We start from the raw sequence: 21860 nt of genomic DNA, 5'->3' as shown, positions 1-21860 counted from the left end.
ATGATCGTTCGATCTGTTTAAACTGCACTGCGCATGGAGATTATCTTGAATGTTTTGCAAAGTATCTTGTCTATGTGCAAGATCGACATGGAGACTACCAAAATACATTACTGTTCATCTCCACATAGCGAACTCATAGGAAACTCTGGTGAAACTCCTGTCAAACTTGTATGGGGTTTCGAGTTTCCCGAGTGCGCTAAGTGGACACGCATTTGTTTCGGTCTTCTTCGCTTCTTCTTAATCCGTCAGTCCCTAAATCTTAATCTCTTCAAACGTCAGAACAAGGGGCTTTGCTAGTGCTGTCAAGAGTTTCCTGCCAGTTTCCTACGAGTTTCCCAGCTGTTGCGGGAACTGAGTTCGTCAGTTCGTCGGAGGAGAGTTCGCTATGTGGAGATGAACAGTTAAGGATGCAACAACTGGATACGAAATCGATATCTGCATCTTGCCTTGATACATCTACGGATCTTGTTCTACTTAGACTTCGAACGATATTTTCCAATCCAAAAGAAAACTACGAAGCAGAAATAACTGATTAGTTCTGAGCATGGTTTGTGGTTTGTGTTAGCCTGTGTGTGTGTTTGTGCATGTATACTATAAATATGGTTAATACCAGACATAAAATAAGTAGCAAGTGTTTCTAACCTCCAATTATTCCTCTCTCCTCGAATGAAACGGTATTCGATCGGATTCCCTTATGCATCGCCCTCCTGCACGCACCCTGCACGAATGATCCTCTGCACGTTGTCCTTTCCAGGAGCATGTCGAATGGCCGCGAAAAGGAACGGGCCGGGCTAGGAAGGCTAGGACCTGCAGCGTACCAAAGAGCAACTGGTTCGCCTCGAGCTGGAGGTTACGTTTGAATTTTCTCTCTTATCACTGTGCATGGCATGTGTTTCGTGGTTGCTGAAGTAGCGTATCAAAAATGGCCGCATGTTGGCGATCGCCCCGCCCCAGTTCCGGTGTAGTTGTGTTTATTGTGTCGGTGTGTGTGTGTCGGTTTGTATGTGTACGGGTGTTACCTTCAACGCTTCCGTGTACCGTGCTTGGTATGTGTTGTCACTATTGTGCCATTCCGTCGCTGTGTTCACCGGTGCGTGAGACGTGTGCATCGCGCGCTAATTCGAATCCTTCCCTTTTTCTTCTATTCCGCTGTTTTTTTTCAGTTCCAGGATCTCCCACCGCTTCCTCCTGGCACGAACTGCTCCCGGCCCGCTCGGTTTCGGAGCAGCGCGGCCGTTACAAAGCGCTCTCCTGTTGTAGTTTCCTAAGCCTTAGCTCGCTCGTGGTGTACGGCGCCACGGTGCATTTGCTATATCTATGATCGGAGGTCGCCCGTCGTCGGGGGTTCTCTTCACCGCCGCCAGCCCAAGGGTTCCAGGCAACGGGTCCCTCGCATGGGAAAGCCGCCACTTTACAAAAACAATTCTTTTCCTCGCCCACGCCATCGGATAGAGTAATGCGGATGAATCGGGAAAGACACAACGGAAGTTCCAACCAAACCGGAACTAAATGAGTGTAATAAGCGGAAGCAAAAATTGAGCTGCACAAAATTAGCAAAGACGGAAAATTTACAAAAACATAGAGTGGCATTTTACCGATGGCTGAGCAAAACCCTATTCATACTACGAGACTGATTCTTATTTTATTGTACGACCCTCCTGACCTAGTCGATGTTGCACTTTCTATCTACAGGCAACTCTGTTCGGTTCGTTAGGGGTTTTCTCTATTTATTTCTTGTATCCAAATCACCACATCATACATTCACTCTTACTCCACCACACACCTCAACGGATTTACAAACACTAAATTGGCAGCGAGAATCGTTTTTGGACATCTGTTATGCAGTATACGACCGAAATACAATCTACGCATCCGATCGTTAATAAATTGCTTCGTTGTTCCTTGAAATACAAAATTCACAAACAAACAAAAACAAGGTGTACAAAAGTGAAATCAACCTCACAGTTGTACGCCGCTTCCATGACGTCGGTATATGTAGGAACTAGTTAAAATTTACGCGAAAGCCACCGGAACCATCCGGTAGCGTTTCTTTCACTGTATTGCTGCCCCTGTATATAGTAGTCGGATAATGGAGAACATAGTATTGTTAAATTGTCTACCAGTCATCTACTAGGGTTAAGAGGATATCTGAGAACATCGCAACCAAGTGGAATATGTTGTGTTCGTTCCACTGTTTGTATTAGTTTTTGTTTTCTTTTCTCTCCGTCAGTTTAAAAATCTTCACAGTGAGGATCACTGATTATTGAAACACCGATTGGTTTATTTATTCACCTTGATGGATCCTTCCAAAGCGGATCTAACGAACCCTGCCTACTGCTCTGCCAAGATACTTTGCGTCTTGTTCTTCGTCAACCCCGCTTACGGAATCTGATACGTTGTTCGATAAGCTTTGCTACGTTCAAAGGCTGAATGATTCGGCCCGCGGCAAAGGAACTCCTAAACGAAATGGATCTGATACTAGATGATACTTACCTTGCTGAGATCAAGCCAGTCTTCCGGTGTCATAAGCCACTGGTTGAACTATACTGCTTGTAGCAGACGTTATTATGAGGCAAACGGCTGGACTAGTATACGTAGTAGAAATAGTAATTTTATCTCGAAAAAGTCAGTTTAATCTAGGCATCGAATGAGATGAGGCGAAAAAGTTTTGTCCACACGTAGGAAGATCTGATCTTACTCTGAAAGGATCTTGCATCTAGAAGTAGTATCCGGTGCATTAAAAACGAAACCCATTGCGCTTGTATGAATATCATACCCGTAAACGTGAAAATACTCAGCAACCACAGCAGCATCTAATAGCATGATACAACCTCAGGAGTTCAGAAATCGAACAACAGACTTATCTAGACACTTAAGCGACTTGCTGACGAACGCGTTAGCCATCTGCTCGAATCGAACGATATGTGGGAATTAAATGAGCCCACCCAAACGAACCCCCGACGCGGGCCGGTTTCGACGAGTCGAGCTTTCCGTCTCGACTTCATCCCGTTGGCAAACCGAACGCTCGCCGTCGAACGAACGTGATGAGAAGAGTGAAATACCAAATAGTGGAAGAATGTCCTACTAGAAATAGAACGATAACACTTGGTGGCCGAAGCCCAGCAAAGGCGAGGCATTAGGGAAAACATAATTCCATTAGAAATCCAAATCGCACACTCTTTAAACCGAGTCCATCTGCTTTGACGCTTTCGAACCTTTATTCGAAATTATTAACTAAACAACTGAAAAAATCATCAAACACATACACATAACATACTGCCAATTAAATAAAAGTCTAAACTTTCTTCTAAAAACGCTTTAATCGTCCCGATGCGGATTCATTTTTCTAAGCGCTGCGTCCTTGCGCCTTCTATTTTGCTCCCAAACAGCGATGGATTATTATAAATTCTTCTAGTCATTAATAACTTATTTAGGTACGACTATTCATAACCATGCAACCGCGTTAGTGTAACACCGCCGAAACGACTGTGCGCGTTAGGTCGATTAACTTCTCCATTGAAAATGTTCCATGTTTCAATTGTTCGAAAATTATTGCCAGTTGTCGTACGCAAGATAATCATCGGTGACTTAATGTAGCACTGTGTCTAACTATTTTATACACGCATACAACACAGTGACAGTGTGTTTTGTATGCGGCGAAGGTGTACTAATTATTGCAAGAATAATAGAAAACTGGTCAGCTTGAAAGTATCGATGAACTGAGTGCCATATTATTTTATCAAACTTGGGTAGAAAGAAAAGACTCCAGCCGAAAGTAAATATACTAGACAGATGGTAATAAATTAGACGAGTCTGCTCGGAACGTCGTTTAATACTAATTTATTATTCTACATGGGGTTTCTATTTTCTTCGAAGCTTCCCTCGATCATGCACGGTATTTGCGGAGCAAAAAAAAAAGGATTTCTTACCGAAAAACTCCGTTATGCTATTATGATAAATTGCATTTCTATGGGAAGCAGATTGTGCACCAATCCGATTTGATTTTGGGAGAAAACACAAAAAACCACACACACACAACAGACTGGTGGACTAGTTTCAACAGCTGTGTATAATCTCCCACAGGTCATTCATTTTCCGCGGCAACATATTTGCATACAGTCGCATGCCCGAAGCGGCGAAGCGGAGAAGCCATTTCGTAAACGACACCGATTAATATTGAACAAAACTATCGAAAAGCTGAGGTAAAGAAATCGAATTAATTGTCATCACACCCAAACGTGCAGCTATCGATAAACAGTTTATAAACTAAGAAAGGAGAATAAATAATCTTTGTAGACACTCGCCATTGGAAAAGTTGAGAGAAAAGACGCAGAAGCGAGTAGGCAAAAACGTGTTTGTGTAAATAGTAGCAACAAAAGTATAACAAAAGTATACAAGAAAAAAAATCAAATTAACATTAAAATACTACGGTGGCTAAGTTCAGTAATAACAGTAGGAATAACAAAACGAATGAACGAATGAAATACGCTAAAGTTGTTATGAAATGCTTTCAAACTTAAGAAAGTCGCGAAGGCATCTAGACAAAACAAACTAACTAGTGAAGTAAGATGAAACACTAAGAAACAAATTAAATATTAAGTATACCTAAGCTACGCCGATATTGTAAAATATTCAAAACTATGTAAGGAGAATAATCGCTATACAAAATATATGAAATCAACTAGACTCTTGTATATTTGATTGAGTTTGGAGCAACAGTGGACGGAAAGAATCAGGTTTACAGGACAGAGAGGTAAGCATTATTTATTTCATGTAAGTTTCAGGAAACCCTTTTTTTATCGCACATGAAGCATAAAACCTTTAATGATTATTTTCCCATCGGAACACCACCTGCATGAGCCAGATGAAACTGACTACTTACTCCATATATCAATATACATGCAACTTTCGATAGCTTTGTGCACTTCTCGGACATGACTTGTCTGCGCGTTGCGCTCAAATTAAATTGGCCGTTTATCATTGGTCCGCCACGAACCACCTGTTGGACAGCACGGGATTGCGATATGGTCGAAATTGAATTGTACCAAACACAATCGCATTCGATACGTAGCAAACCACCGTTAAACCTTGACCAATCTTTAGCACTGCAACTCCGGTTTGTCGCGATCGAAAGTGTCTGTTGGCAAAAACAATTGAAAGGATTAAAGGTAAGGCGAAAGAAAAAGCAAATATCTACGTCGCAGGGCCTGATGCTAACCAATGTAAATATGCACCAAACGCCGACACCTTTCCGAACACTCATTCGCTTTCTAAAACCTCTTGCAAACCTAAAAACATCTGCCTAAAAATAATCCTTATAGTCACTAAAGTAGCCACAATTATGGGTTGACTAATCAAATGAAAACCTTCAGTTCTCGTTTCCGTGAAGACTTCCCCCAATGGAAGATCCCTTAAGAAAAGAACCGACTTCCTTTGGGCGCCCCCATCCAATAACAAGTGTCACGCGTGCAGAAAACCCCCACCAAAAATTGGGGCCAACCCACGACATAGTAAACCCGTGACGTCATAACCAGACTGGGGTGGCTTCGAAGTTGCGCGCGCTCAGACAATTTCTACGACTCACCCCCGCTAGCCTGACATCGTGCCCGTCCCCTTACTCGCAACAAACTGTTTGTTGTTGCTGACGAAGCGCGCCGAGGGTACCTGTTTTTTTGCTCATTTCTCACTTTTTTGCAAGCTTCCGACCGTAGGCCAACTTGGGGAGGAATGAGGGAAAATACCGGCCGCCTGCGAAAAAAAAGTGCCTTTCGAGCGCGCGCGCGAATCCATGGCGAAGGTGCTGTTCGGCACGTAGACCATGCTGCCCGGCGCCCAGCAGCCGATATATATACACACACACACACACAGGCTTATAAGCACGCACACTTAGCGACATTATTCGCGGCCACCGCTGGAGCAAGTGATCGCGAAATACTACCGGAAAGTGTCAACTCCTCCACGCAACGTAGAAGGGTTGCATCAGTAGGTTGGCCCAGTAACGGCGACTTAGAAGTAGAAGATGAAAGAAGACGCTAAAGATAACTATTGACATAGTAAAAAAAAAACAAGTAAACAACCAGTTACCAACCAATCAATCAACAAACCAAACAGCATCCGTCTAGTACTGCCATTATAGCACACTAAGTAGAAAATGTCGCAACTGATACATTGAAACGTGGTCCGGTGTTATCAGATCAGAGATTTCTGGTTGTTTGAACCGGCAGATAATTAACTTAAAACATTCATTTTTTTTTTTATTCAGTGGAGAATTAGTACTATGGAACAAACACATAAAACTTTTCTACGGTAGTATACTGATCTTCGATCATATTATTGATATTTTGTAATCAGCATTGCCAGTAAACATCCATAAAATCTTCATTATACTAACGAGTTAAAATAAACAACCAGTTAAAAAACGGAGGGAATTCAATAAAGCGAAAAAAATGTACCGAACATCGATCTGCAAAACACTCCAGTGGGAGAAGTGGAGAAGAAGCGTGTGTTTAGCAAAATTCGTGCCACTATGACGTGCGATGGTTATCACGCTTTCGATGGTGCCATTCCTCTGCGCAATGCTTGCGCTCTCGACGTAACCGCTACTGACGACGCCGGCAACAAGTACAAGCAACCGCACCGCGGGTATCTGTTCCTCACAAACACTAGGGTTGATGGAGGGTGTGTTATCAGTGTCAGGAGAAGCACATGGCACGCCGCGAAAGAAGGAACGGCTCGCCTTCGCGAACGCAAGCCATCTGCCAGGGCACGTCATGACCGGCGTTAATCCTTCTAACCTAAGAAAGTGTGCGGTAGTAGGGTAGGAGCTTACGCTCGGTGAGGGGGTGATTGGTGGTGGAATGTGGAATATCATTAATCTACCCCGAACTGACCGGCCCAACATTGTACCGTGGTGAGCCGACAATCCGGTTCGCCGTTGGGCGCAGAGGAGGCAAACATGGCTCTTCAATTAGAACATTCCGTAACGGGTAGGGATCGGTCAAGAAGCCAAAGAACACAAGATAATGTAGGTGACGACCGCAAAGTACTATCAATTTAAACTAACAGTCAAAACAACGGGTGCCGAGTTAAATGATTTCTTATTGGCGAGGGCCGCCATAGGCGCCGATTAGTGATTAGCGGTGATTTATGCTCGACGAAACGACAACAATCCCGTCATGCACGCGAACCAATTTTTCAATTTTCAAACCATCGGCGATTCTAAGCATGGGAATAGATTTTGTTGTTTTCAACGATAGTTACTTGTTTGTGGGAGACATGGGATGCAACTGATGGATCATTTTTAGACACACAAAATCAATATTTTATGTAACTGTTAACAACATATTTTTCAAATTATAACCGTTAGCAAACGGTCCATCTACATCATGTTCTATTCTAAAGGCTGCTGGATAAACACAACCCTTCCACCAAAGCTTCCACCAAGAACCGATTCTATCTCTAATATACAAACATGCAAAACCGTTCCCATGGTGAGAAATAATTTATCATACCACGATCAATTCGAAAGATCCGTTGGATAAAAGCACATATATCGCCAATAACCTTCACGATACCTCGTGATGCAACATTGGCATCATTCGCATGGTGGCAAACGAAAAAAACCTCTTTCGTGTCATCCTATTCGGAAACCAATGTTAGATTATCATAGACTAATAGTTTCATGTTTTGAGCCGTTCGCACCCCGGGATGCCTAGAAGTGTGCGGTAATGTATTCGTGAATGTGGGCGATCCGGTGCCGATTTTCCCATTTCTCAACCACCAACTGCGGGAAAAGTTCGGTGTAGATACAGCGAAACACCCAACACTAGAACACACAACAAACAAGATAGACCGATAAAGTGTGGATCCTCGAGCCGAAGAGCGACGGGAAAAAGTACCTGGCCTGGTGGAAGATAATTTATTTCACCCGGTCATCGCAGCATTAGCATCTTTTAAGATAGTCTATCGATCTGTTGCACTCCGTGGTCGTAAAGTTGGTTGATTCTATGTAAGACCTTCGTTCAAGATCCTGAAGTGGCGCGCTTTTTAAACCTGCTTCGAAACCGATAAGCTAAGTAATAGCTAATTACTATGCCGATTATGATAAAGCGATGTACGGAATCGAGCAATTTATATTACTTACCTTGCCGCCTTCCTCGAGACCACCGTGTCGTTGGTATCGGATGTAGTCTGCGAAACTAACATCGAAGTCAGTGCAATTCGAAGACTAGTTGAGCTTGCTTCAGACCCAGTTCAGGAAATCAAGATTATTTGATCCAGTTTTCAGTAAAACTGTGTGAAGTGGAAACGAACGAACCGCAAAAACGTAGCGGAAAAAGTAGGGAAAATTAATTGATTGAATTTTGATAAGGTAGGTTCAACTCGCCAATGGTCACCATTTTTCACTGGCCTGTCGCCTGTTGCCTACCCAGAAAGTGTTACTTTGTAATGGCACACACTTTGCCTAGCCGCAAAGCCGAATGCAAATCAGCTGGAGCGGAAGTGTTTTGATGGCACGGCTACTGAACCATCGTACGTCGTTGGCGGGCCACCTAGAAAGGTTATCAGTTGACTATAGTTATTTTCTATTATTGGAAAAGTTGGCACACGCTGTGAATGAAGCTCACCAAGGCATAACCGAAGCCAATGCGTCGGTGAACCATTTTCATAGACGATCGAATCAGGCTGCAAATACTGTGATGGACCAACGCTACGACCTTTCAAATACAAATTAAAAGATAATTTAAAAAGGTATCAAACATAACATAGTTCATGTATCAGGTACAACGCAAAAGATAAGAAATAAATTACGAATAAAATAGGTTTCACAACATTTTCGCAATCGATTTGTATTTGCGAAATATGTGAGTTATTCAAACACCACTCACCGACAGCGCGCGCGCACTCACTGGCACTCACGCGTAGGTCCTCGGGAACTCGCGTTTGACTTTTCGTTGTCAGTACCAAACAAAGATGGCGATGTACACAAATAGAATCGCACGGTGCTCGAAATCAAATCCAGTTTTTTCGGTGTTATCGCGAAATTTCGGTCACAATTCCAGTGCACGCAAATGGTTCCACCATCCGACCATCCGATACATCTGCCTGGTGAGCGGTGGGCTGCTGGCTTTTACCGCCGCGACCTACCGAAACCGTCCCAAGGTCTACGCGCTGCAGCTGCGGAAGGTAAGTGTGTCGGCCGGATTTGTGAACCCGTTCGCCTACCCTCGGTCAAGTTCAATATCCAGCAATCATGTGGCGTGTTCGGTAAACAAATCTCTTATCAGTGAGCCCATTAAACGTGGCGTCGGACGGAAGAAGTGCGTGATTGAAGTGAAAAATTTGTGCACCTGTGGTTCGTGTGTTCGTGCGTGTGTGTATGCATGTTTATCATTGCGAAATGTCAGACGAATGACTCGTCTGTGACAGTGAAATTTGTTTTGAGGAAGGTCATCTACAGTTCCAGGAAGTGCGTGCAGAGGTGCTTACGCTACGTCTTATCTTTAAAAACGAAACACATGATGCTGCGGTCATATATGGTGTTGTCTGGCAAACGATGACGGTTCGATCTATTTTTGGAATGCTATTCACAGCAATAGCAGCATCGCGGGCGTCGTACTAAAATGCAACAACTAAAGCCGTCCGTTATCGTGACATTCTAAATATGTTTAGAAAAGGTATTCTCAGGTGCAATGGTGGTGAAAAATTACGCGGAGAATTGCGACTAATCCTAGGAAAACAACGTAATCCAAGTGTTTTGTAAACGCCACACTACCCGGTGTAACAATGTTTGTGTTTCGAGTTCGCCGACTCAGCGTAACATGCACATTAAAACTGCCGTGAGAACCGGGTTTTGACGCACCAATACCATTGCAAAATTCTTTGCGCCGCACAGTGGTTCAGTTGCAGGACGGATATCAGCTGTTCACAAATGTTTACACACAAATGTGATGGTTATGAAATTTTGTTTTATAAGTTTATCTAAAACAGAAACCTATTGGTGATATCAGTTTGGTTTATTTCGACTAAAAGTCGGAATACGAATCCTGCTGGAATAATATCCATTCTACTTACTTATGTATTTTGTTATCTTTTATTTAACTATTTAAATATAATGATGTGTATTTTAAAGCGGTACGTAGAATAAAAGCTAAGTCAACAGCTGAAAGATATCTTTTGTAAAATTTTAAAATTAATAATAATAGATGCGCTTGTATGAAATTGTACAAAGCCAAGAATATTGCATATTTTTTCAATTTATATAGTTAACATAGATGCAGTAAACGTATAGCATAATTAAATGTCGATACCAAATGGACATGGTTTTGGGTTGAGATTAGGCAGGTTATGATTAATTGGCTGGTGTAAATATGTTTTTAGACATTTATTTGCATTCTATTCAAAGGTCATTCCTCATTCAAGAATTGTAAATTTGAATGTTAATTGATCACATTCACATTCACTGCGACCTTACAATGTTGCATTAGTCGCACCAACAGGATCAATCAATACTTCGATATTCTTTCACAAACTCTGACCCAGAACTCTTTCATTCCCGATCGTAAAATTTTCGCCGCACTCTCGGTAAATTATCTTATCGCAACCTAACTTCGGCGCAAATGTTCAAAAGGAGAAAACAAAATCCTATTGTCCCGCATCCGTAATTGTTTAATTAGCGAGGTTCGCTTCCCCATTTCCACCCGTTGGCGCCACGTTCGCAGAGGGTCAAACGAAAATCTAAACATTTGCATGACTCTTTGCGAGGCAGTTTTGTTTGCGTGTGTATGCGCGCGCCATGGGGCAAAGTTTTCACTAAACTAGGTGATAAGATACAGTGGATGATAAACCAAGCGCCAACCTATGCCGTACCGCTTATCGGTCACTGAACCCCAAGCCGAATGGATTCCTGTAGAAGAAGGGACGAGGGGAAGGCGGCATCAAAGCAACATCAGAATTCAAGACAGTCAATATTGACTATGCGAATGCAAACTATCGTAACGCTATGTGCCGTTTTATTTTTGCTTCTTTTTCAAACGTCTCGGAATGTTTCAGAACTCAACAAATGGGAGAAACCGACCGAGTCCGGTTTACAAACCGGTAGTAGTCTAAGGTGACAACGGTATTGCATAATCCTAATCAAACAGTGATAAGATCATTTGGCGGGGGATTACCCTATGACATCATCGGCTTTAAATGGAGCAAGCTTCAAGACAAGTTGCGCGTCGTTTATATCTATTGCAATACGATTTTGCAGTTCTTGATTTGTTACATATTCGATCTTTATCTGTGGAAGAACTATTTGTAATCTGACTTCAAGATATCGTCTTCAATCAATGCAGGCATTCCCATACTTACAAACCCACGTCATCTCCTTAAACGATCGCCGACTATCAATTCCATCATCAACACCTGTCGGAAAGTCTTTACCGAAACGGACGTTGTCGAAGTCGTCGGTGACATCCTTTCGAGGATATTCCAGTTGAACGTCTATGAACAACCAATCAGGTCCGATGCAAGGACCAAACTGGAAAGTCGCGTTTCGTGGACCCCACGGGAAAGAGCGTACAGAAATAAACCCCCGCCGGGAAACACCGCAAATGGACACTTGCTGTGACGTGATCGAGAGTGTTCCCTGGTAGAGGAATACACAACCCCTCTTAACGTAAGGGTTCCTCTTGCAGCAGGGTGCGACATTCAAAGGACAACCGGTTGATCGCCTGAGAACAGTGTTTGAGCGGCCGTTTCCGCAACAAGACAGCAACCGGCAATCGCTCGAATGCAACCGAACAGCCGGGAATGAGAACGAGAGTGACAAATTCGAGACAATCTTCCCGTTTTTCACCCCTGGCTGAACGAGCTTATAATCCACCTAATTAAACCGGCTGACAGCCGGGGATCAATCATGTTCGTTTTCCCACAGCCTATTTTTCCCATTCCATGCTACCCCCTGCATGCCCGCAATGACTCGGGAATCGACCTCTGCCGCACGTTGGAGAAGGGCCGAGCCACACCGAGTTTCCGTCCTTGCGCGTTACGCACCGATTAAGACACGACCTGCCGCACCGTGCTTTTAAAGTGTCGATCCTCGCAATCACAACAATCCCGAAACGAGCGGAGGTTTTCACGATCAGTCTTAGGGTCGAACCGCAAAGCGATGATCACTTTCCAGGATCCTAAGATCAGCCAAAAGAGGGATGAACAAGCGAAGGCAGAGGGTAGGAAGGAGCTGAATGTACGCAAATGCGACAACGAAATGTCGTTACGTACGGTGATTTGGATTCGATCGTGGGTTTCCCTTTTCTCTTTGACAAATTGGTACAATTTTTCAACGCAACCACAAGGCGGAGCTTCTGTTATTGGAGGCGAACAGCTTCGACTAGTTTACGCGCGCTCGTCGATGGTGATGTCTTCTTAAGTGAAGCATGGACGCGTCTTGCGATATGCCTTTCTACACTCAATCGCAAAGAGCCCTGCCATAGTTGGTCTTCTTGTTACATGTGAAAAAACTATCGAGTAAGGATGGGATTTAGAACAGTATGAATAATGTTTTCTTTTAAAAAATATGTTTTTTAAAGAACTTTTCTATATGTGCGGTCTCCAAGACTTCTAGATATTCAATTTTCAAATGTCGGTAGAGAAGATATTAGTTTTTTCAATTTATCAAACTATAAATTCCTCTCGATATTCACATGACGCAGTTTTTTTCAATTTTTTCGAGCCCCCCTGAGAATTGTCACCACCATATTAATCAACACTAACGTTAATATGTATTCTTCTCAGGGTTTCTTTTTCATAATCAGGCTCCAGGATGTGAAGTGACGGGTGTTTGCTGGGTTTTCCCATCACTACCATATACTTCATGCTGTTTTATACAACAAAATGGAGAACTGTGACATCAGTTCGAATATCAATCAGTTCACCTGTTTGTTATTAAATATCGACAGCATTTGGTGACGATACTAACGACGGAAGAAACTTTCCGGATGCCCAAGTTGGAAGTGGGAAGTTGGATGAATCACTTGGTTTTTCTTTATGCGACAAACAGCATTTGCACGTAGGCAATTTTTAAACGTAGGTACATAAACTATGGCTGAATCATCGCACAAGAGGATTGGCGAATTTAGATTTTATTAGTTGCACCCATTGTCATCCATATGATCAGATTAATTTCGTTGCTCACGTAAAACGAATACTGTTGTGTGTCCCTAAAAATGTTTAACTATCCTTTAATCAAACAACTCGTTTCCAGTGGTCTACCTAATTCGTAGCAAAGGCGTTTCTAAATCTACCCTCAGGTCACTCATTTCTGCGCACCGTGGAGGAAGCGAGTGTGGTAAAATAATTTTACCTTTCAACGGTATCCTACCGCCCCGATCCGGTTTTGTTGCCGTTGACTGCAGGGAATAAAATGTTAGCAGCAAGTTATTTCGTACAGCGCGCCACCAGGACGCAGAGGCCGGTTGCAATCGCAATACGTCCTGGTGCTTATGGGCAATTATGATTGAATGATAGAAAGCTTTATATCCCGGGACAACCATTAATTACCCCATACCGGGGTGTAGCCATGTCATGGGATAGCATTTTTACGCCATTTCCTCCAGATTGACTCTGTGATGATCGTAACAAGCAGTTGGACATTGGCCAACGCGTGCCAGAAACTTTTGCAATTGCACTAGTATCATGTTAGCAACTAACCTGCGTCTCACACGGAAAATAGGTTGAACAATCTGCCCATGGAAAGCTTGCCTTCTGTAAACAAATCCACCCCAAAACCATACCATATCTCATCTTGGGTGTTCCTCACTCATCATCTGCGCGTTGAACAAATTGAATTTCTTCCCCTTTTGTCGTTTATTAAACCTTATTCCTGTGTCAAACGTGATGATGAGTTCGTGAGCAAACACAGCAGCATTGTGGGCAGATTCATCAACGCCTTCTGTCCGGCCTGAGAAGACGAGGATCGTCCATGAAGCGTGCAACGTTAGGTCGGATTTTAATCGGCGACCAAAACAATTCCCACAGGATCACAAGATGAGCACGATCGCTTAGATGGAGGTACATTTTACTTTTAGCATCGAAATGCTGACTTTAAATGACACGTGACAGCTAATCCTGTCTCTACCCCAGGAGCATTAATTTATGCGTCGTGCGACAAATCGCGTACATTAACATACAAAATACGAGCGTACATTTAGCGTCTATTAGAAGAGATACAAATGCCTTATTGTACGCTCTCGTAACGTTTCGACCTGGCGGTTGCCTACATGTAGGCGCTAAATGTAAACGGTTTTTTCGGTTTAAAAATTGAAAATTCAAATCAACAGTTACATTTTCAGTTTTTATGGATTATTTTATTATTTCTTATACCTCACCCATATTTTTACAAAAGTAACGCCTAATTTTCTAAAATTAACGAGTTTTGTTTCTGATTTTTTTCGCTTCTTCTTAATCCGTCAGTTATTAAACGTCAGAACGAGGGGCTTTGCTAGTGCTGTCAAGAGTTTCCTACCAGTTTCCTACGAGTTTCCCAGCTGTTGCGGGAACTGAGTTCGACAGTTCGACGGAGGAGAGTTCGCTATGTGGAGATGAACAGTTAAAGAATATTATGTCGTTGGTAACCATCTTCAACAAGAGTGAGAGAAATGTTCGCCTTCTGAAAAATTAAAAAACTTCCACAAATTATTTGTTACTACTTACGCAATACGGAATGGCGTCTTGCTCTGTATAATGTAATACGGTAAGATCCTCGTGATTCGCCCCGGTTCCTTCAGTGGAGTCACTTGAGAGCGTGTTCTTTGTGTCCACCATCTAATTCCAGTTTACTTAATTCCAGAGCACAAACACGGTCCACATCAGTGGTCGGAACGGCGACCGCTGGAAACGGCCCCTCTTCCGTTGACGATCTCATCAAATCTGCAATAATATATTGTTGGGGCTGAAGCATACCGAAATACAATTGCATTCAACTTACCAACCACTCTGCCATGTCAGGATAAGAAAGTGGGACTGCAATGCACAATGCATTCATGACCACAAACAAACATTCCTCAATTACCGGTTCCCGTACCGTTTTGTTAAACGATTCACATTTGTTTTTGTACAGAAAACATGTTTAATGTTTCGAAAACTTACAATGAACACTCACTTTTCACGTTGGTTTTGCTATTAAAGCAAAAACAGTATTTTTTATCGACTGGAGTCTTCTAAGCACTGCGCACAAGTTTGTTTTGGTTCGAAGACGTCAAACAACAGAGTTAATTTGGAGGTTACCTCATATAGCATCTGATTGAATTTGAATGTGATATTGAAGTTGAGTTTTGCCTATCGAGGTTAGTGGAAATCAATTTTTCACCATCACAACCAACAACAATTCATAGGCAGACGACAATGAGTGCAAAAAAATACGTTTAATGTTTTCTTTTTCAATCAACGCTTTTTGTTCTAGATGAACCAACCTCCTTTTTATGAGTGTGTTGCGCTGAGCACACTAGCGCCCCTTCTGATTGTTCCTGTGTGACGCGGATGGTTTGAGAACCTTTGGGGTTATAGCCGTTATGCTGTGGTGTTATGTTGCCCATCGCATCGATTAACGAATCGTTACTATGGCTATCGTACGATCGCATCATTTAACGTAGCTGGGGTAGTGATAGTTCCTTTTGAAGGTTTCATGTTGTCTAGCAGAAAAGAGGGTATAATTTAAGAATTAAGATACGCCTACGGAAGATTTAAAGCTTTCAAAACTTCAATTCAAACAGCAAAAAGGTACAAATAATTTTTGCCCTTCTCACAATGTTTTCCGTTTCCTTAATTGATGCATAAAAGCTGAAAAATAAATACTATTCATCGATGGTGAGGCTACTTAAAATAAAAAGTGAATGATTGCGATTAAATGGAATGGCATTGAAGTGTGCCCTTTGTAATAAACTAATAATCAAATTACAAACACAAATTAAAATTATGTAATCGGCCAGGCATCAAGCGGCACCAATGATTATCATTTACGCGTAATGATTCAATCAACACCTCCATATTTCATTCGCCCGGTAGAAAATTGGCATCATTTGCAAACCGCATGCACCCGCCTCGAACCGATCCACAATCCCCTCGCTCGTCGGCCCGGCCCCTCGTTACATTTTCAATTACATATTACTTAGCGGACGTACGAAACAAGTCCAAGCGGTCGTCCTCGGTTCATTGGAAAGTTGGAACTGTTGATCGGGTACGATCGTGTGGATGGTAGCCATCGGCTGCAGGAAAATTGCTGGGTTGGCAAAATAGCCGTTATCTCGCTTGACGACACGATCCGAGATCGCTGCGATCGCTTTACGGGCCCTTGGGGGAAAATTTTTGCCAACCCAACACCGGGAGAGGACAAGATGCAGAAACGAAAAGCGCAATCGGTTCACACGTTTCACTTAAAGGGGGCGTTTGATTTATTCACACACTGGAAACGGATTTTCCCTTTCTTCATGTGGTATGTCCTCGATTGGTCAAAGGAAACCCTTTTTCACTTTTCGCGTTTGCTAACAGTAGTGCTTTACTTGAGACGACTTTGGTTAATCAGTAAAATAAATTTCTAATAAGAACATCTTTTTCCATTTTTAGAACCACAAAACTGGTGAGAATTACAAACCAATGCTGATCCTTTGAAGCACGAGCAGCAGCATCCAGTTAGGTCGTTGAACTAGCTCGATCGTTTCACCCCGAGGGCTCTGCGGGAATCGATAGAAAGCATACCGTTGCGCCGTTTAATTGCAGTTTCTAGAACGCACGTCAACCACCCCCACGCATGCTCACCCACCGTTGGGAGGAAAATGTAAAACGGTCCTTCTAAAACTGGCCACTATCAGTGGAAGAAACGCACTTGCCGTCCTCGAGCGCACGCAGCTCTTAAGGGCTCCTACGGCAAGCCGACGACCGTTTCATCAACTGGGTAATTTATGGCTCCGGTCGGCGAAAAACCCAAGGAGATCGAAATCGCACGCCGGGCAATTTATTGATCGCCCTCAATCACTTTCAATTGGGTTTCGTTTGTGGGTGAGGAGCCGGTGCCCGTGGCCGGTGTAACGCGGTGTAACGGCACGCGCTGGTTTTCGTTCAAAGGGTTGCGAAGGGCCGTTCCTTTGCTTGTTTTTTCCCCGAGAAGTGAGCAATATCAAGATATTGAAAGTGCTTGACGATGATTTACGCTACCGAACGGGTTGTAATGCGGCACATATTTTGGATTCTTCGGAGCTGGGTCAGTCAATAGGTCCCGGCATCGTATCTGCATCTGTGCCAGCGGCAACTTCTGGTGGCGGATGATCAACGTCATCGGCGTTGATTATTTTGTTAAAAGAGGTGATCAACGAAGGATAACGTCCGCAAAAACACCTCGTAAATTATGGCCGTTGCCGTCCGCGAGGGAAGTAGGAGGAATTGATCGCGCGAAGTGATGACCACGGCGATAAAATCTTCCCTTCCATTCGATGATTAGTTTCCGTCGGTGTGTATGTTGTGTTTATATTACCTCTTTTCCACGCCCGCATGTTGTTTGATTCGAGCGCTACAGACCAGTGAAGTCCACAGTATTCCTAAATGCATCATAAAATGTTGCAAATGGCAAATTGGTAGCATGCTGCGTGCCGCAAGATTGCACATTAAACTGGAGCAGTAAACGATGATAAGATGTGATTGCTTTCGGTCCAATCTGTTTGACATTGAAACACTATCAAGTTGCCTCGATACTCTGTAGTTTTATTGACCATATTTTATTGCTTTTCAATTAATTTTCTGCAAAGAATGTAAGGCATTCTGAAGGCTCTGTTTTCTTCTTTTCAGTCATCCATAAAAAATCACAATCTGTTAAATAAATGCATTAAAACTCCACAGTTACAAGTCCCCAAACAAAACCATCAAAACTTCCGTATTTTGACCATAATTGTATATTATTATCATCATTTATTAATAGGTCCACTAATATGGCGCCATTTCTCACCGTACAGTTCTCAATTTTGCATCTTAATTTTCGTTGTTATTTTTGCTTCACGTAAGCGCCAAACGCACGAGAAGGTATGCAAGCCAATGACTGCCTCCCATTGCACGATGGCGGCATAAATCTCCGATGCTGTTGCGAAGGACCTTCTGGAAAGGAGGTCTGCCTGATTGAACATTTTTCTTTTCTACTTTCATTGCATGATCTTTTCGTTATCTTCCGTAGCTTCTCTTTGCGCACGTCAACGTTAGTATGGTCGTGGCGCCATAAATTAAACAATAAATGATTAAACTTACACCCCTTTTTTTCACCACTTTTAGCGTCCCAGTGATTTCTGATCCGTGACTGCACGCAGAACAGGACAACTTACTCTCCTTGCAAGGATTGAAGCAATACCTGTGGTTTTCCCTGGGTTCGCCTGTGCATTCTCAAAATTCCACCGCACGGCAAAGGATGGCGGATATTAATCATATCGGTGCGTGCGGGCAGATGCAATGGGAAATAGTGGCACACTTGCGAACTATTAAATTTATTCGCCCCCCTTGAATCACGTTCCCAAGAAAGGGATGCCAGCTGGTGGCGCATTTTAAACCATAACTTGCCGTGTCCACCCGCCCGAGGCCCTAGAGATATCAACAGACGGACGGACGGACAGTGGTCTACGTGCAATTTTGCTCGTAGGCCGGCCAACAAATTGCCACGGATTTTGCATAATCGTGCCAATACACGGGGGGTGTTGTTCAAGGGTGGGCAAAAAGAGCGAGATGAATTAAAACTAGTGTGTCGACTTGCGAATGTTGGCAGATATCCGGCCCAACGGCACGTAAGCAAAGATCATTGCGAAGGTTTTCGTGCACTTGTTACACATGGGGTTGTAGTTACTGTGTTTGAGAGTGGTTTTCTTTCGGAGTGATCCGCGATAAAAAAAAGGTTTGGACTATTTTTGGACCTGCATAAAAAAGTACTCAATATCACTTCCTACGCTAAATAACTCAAACACAAATTCACCATTGATTCCTGTTGAAAGAATCTCTTCATTTCGTCTTATCTATTTCGAAATCGGAACAAAGCGTACGCATTTAAAAACAACCTATATCTCCTCGGGATGGGATTAAATTTCTCACGCTCCATACCGGCATCTCGGTTCAGGGTCACGGTCACGATGCAAGGCAGACCTATGGCAAACACGCCGAGAGACACCAACGCAGCAGCGCCCGGCGCGCGACCATATTTGGTACACGGCAATATCCCGCTCGCGAAAATTTGTGCTTCACATTGGAGTGGAATCATGTTTCTGGTGCGACCGCACTGACATAACCGAATCTGATGCGACAAATATGAAAAAGGAAAAAATCGTCCCAATACACTTTCCCTCGCGAGAGTATATAGAACTCGAGAGCCCAGTCTGTCTGTGGCCTGCGTACGAAAACGCAAAAGAAATCCCCAAAAAAAAGTCAACATTTCCTGTTCTGGTTCTGTCCGGTAGTGGATCGGTTTCGGGGAGACCCGGTTTTCGGTTTTGGCCAATAAAAATGGAACCGTCCGTCCACCAACCTCCCACCCGATTCTACCGAATTAAAAGTGCAAGTTTTTAGCGCACCTCGAATGCAGATCCGTTGACACCTTCGTTTACAGCTGGCGGAAAAGAAACTGGACGGTGTAGTACTTTTCGAGGTCCATTTTGCTGGTTTTGCTGAGATTCGAATCGAATGTAGTCACTCCTGGAACATGTTGGGTTGGGTGGAACAGTGGTCGAAACAGGCCAACATTTTACGGCACTAAGCCAGGATATGAAGTTACATACATATGACTTTTCCGTAAAACTTTAAATGTGTCCATGAGCCATAAGAGAGTCCCTTGAGAGACGAAGAAAACGGCATCGACATTAATGGTTCCAAGGAACGAAGCCCGAACACTGCAGATGGAGTTGGGGTTGAAATGATCATCTCGCCAGCAGAACTAACGTCTTCGGGGGGAACCAGCAATCGGAGTTCAACGTTTGCTTGGCAACCAGCAATCTCCAGAGACATGCCAAAATCCCCTGAGCAAGCGATGAAAAGTGAGTTGCAGTTTAATGTGATTCGGGGAGCGGGCGCCTTCCTCCTTTCGAATGCTTGCAACCTGAAGCGATCGTGAACCGATTTGACAGTTCCTGGACTTTATGAACCCGACAGGTTTTTATTGCGCTCCTGATCTCCTGGAACTCCTTCCCGGTTTGCGTTCTTGATTTTCCCTGGTACACTTGAACTTGCTCAAGGCGCAGCGTAGAGTGACGGATCCGAATTCAATTCTAACCCTTCTCGACCCTTCCGAGACCAGGTCACGACTTCGGCCAATCTATCTATACTCACGGATCGAATGTCATTGACACAAACATCCCCCCACCCGTACCTGGGCTAGCTGGCAGTTGCCCCTACGGTGTAGATCAATCTCCGAAAGTCCTGAGTGCGGGTCGTGTGCCATTCACCTTGAACTCGAAACGTTCGCCCCCGGTCTCGGGCACACCGGAGAGTGCATTCTAACAAGATCCAGATCTACGTGCGCATGCTGCCGAAGGTGTACCGCACGCTGGCGAGTCCTTGCGGCACGGGGAAGCTAGCTGTGCAGGCGGGCAGATACATTTCCATGATTCATGGACAACGAACACGCATCGCTCGGTACGATTGGGACATTCCAAAGATGATGCACCGCCTGGAGGCAGCAAGAGAGCAGCGTACGCTCCCGGCGGAAAGGGCGAACTCGGCAATAGATCGCGCACCGTAGGAATTATCAATTAGATCTAGTTCTGTGGGCATACGTTGACGCGTTTGAAAGCAACCTGCACAGTGATGCTGGTCTTGAATCTTGCTTCTTCAGTTTTCTTCAGCTCCGGAAACATATTTACCGAATTCCTAGAACGAAGGATTTCTTTCGGGAAAGATAAACCTTCAAAATATTTAATACCAGCATAGTTAGTTTTGTTGACTACTGAAAATGGCTTTTCGCTTTCACTTCCCACTAAGGTCAATGACCTGTAAGTTCTTTGTATTACATAAAAGAACCTAAACTATGTGTTTTATCAGACATACTATTTTAGGACGAACGAACTCTTAAGCATTTGGGGAATTTATAGAAGAACGCACGTTATCGTCCAAGTTCTTAACCCCGCGACAACCCAATAAGACCAATCAGTGTTCATTCTGAACTGAAACAAATCGCTAATTTATTTGACAATACCATTTCTCCAAAACTACACGCGAAAGGCTATCGGCGAATAGTTTCCAAATTTATTGCAACATAATATAATCGATGTCGATAGAATGCTGAGCAAGCCGCCCAGCGCATGCGTACGTACCTCCTTTTAACCGTTCGTAAATTAATAGTTCCGTTAAGGCTTCCGCCCAACCGCTTGCTATCTAAACTGTCCGAATCAATTTCACTATTAAATAAACCACCCATCCGATGGCTCAATCTACGCCGGAATGCCGAACGGCTTGTGACGATTTTCGTGGACATTTTTCTTCGTCGTTTTTTTGCGCGTAGGACGCAACGAATGTGCGTGAGGCGGTAAGGGCGACGATAGACACGGACACCCCCGGTTCGCTTGATCGTTATTTTATTCAAACGACTTCGTTGAACAACACCGACTTTCTCGCCGCGACCCGAGTTGGAGTTGACCGTCGCTGGCCGGAAGATTCCCCATTCCCATTGGGGTTTTTTTTTGCTGGCAGCTTGCTCTGCCTCCGGTTGATGGGCTCGCGGTTGGTTGTAACTGTTTTTTGATGAAAGCAAATTTCTTTCATGACAAAACATCAGCGTTCATCAAAACACAGCGATCCCTCGGGGACAACAGCCCCAACAGCAAGACCGTTTATCTTCGCGATATGCGTTCCCAAATCAGATATGA

The 21860-nt window shown here is 43.6% G+C and overlaps 2 protein-coding genes across 3 annotated transcripts in view; both read left to right on the top strand.

The window, feature by feature from the left end:
• LOC131259213 (uncharacterized) overlaps positions 1–1321 on the top strand; it is a 50773-nt gene extending 49452 nt beyond the window's left edge. The window contains exon 4 of the mRNA XM_058260653.1: positions 1164–1321. Coding sequence (XP_058116636.1) covers positions 1164–1321 — 158 coding nt within the window. The remainder of the gene's footprint in view (positions 1–1163) is intronic.
• A 7652-nt stretch (positions 1322–8973) lies between these two features.
• LOC131261261 (calcium uptake protein 2, mitochondrial) overlaps positions 8974–21860 on the top strand; it is a 47951-nt gene continuing 35064 nt past the window's right edge. For both annotated transcript variants that reach the window (XM_058263257.1, XM_058263249.1), the window contains exon 1: positions 8974–9186. In XM_058263257.1, coding sequence (XP_058119240.1) covers positions 8974–9186 — 213 coding nt within the window. The remainder of the gene's footprint in view (positions 9187–21860) is intronic.

This window comes from Anopheles coustani, chromosome 3 (assembly GCF_943734705.1).
Source record: "Anopheles coustani chromosome 3, idAnoCousDA_361_x.2, whole genome shotgun sequence".
Taxonomy (NCBI): Eukaryota; Metazoa; Arthropoda; class Insecta; order Diptera; family Culicidae; genus Anopheles; species Anopheles coustani.
The sequence above is the reverse complement of the archived record's forward strand: the minus strand, read 5'-3'. Positions and strand labels throughout refer to the sequence as shown.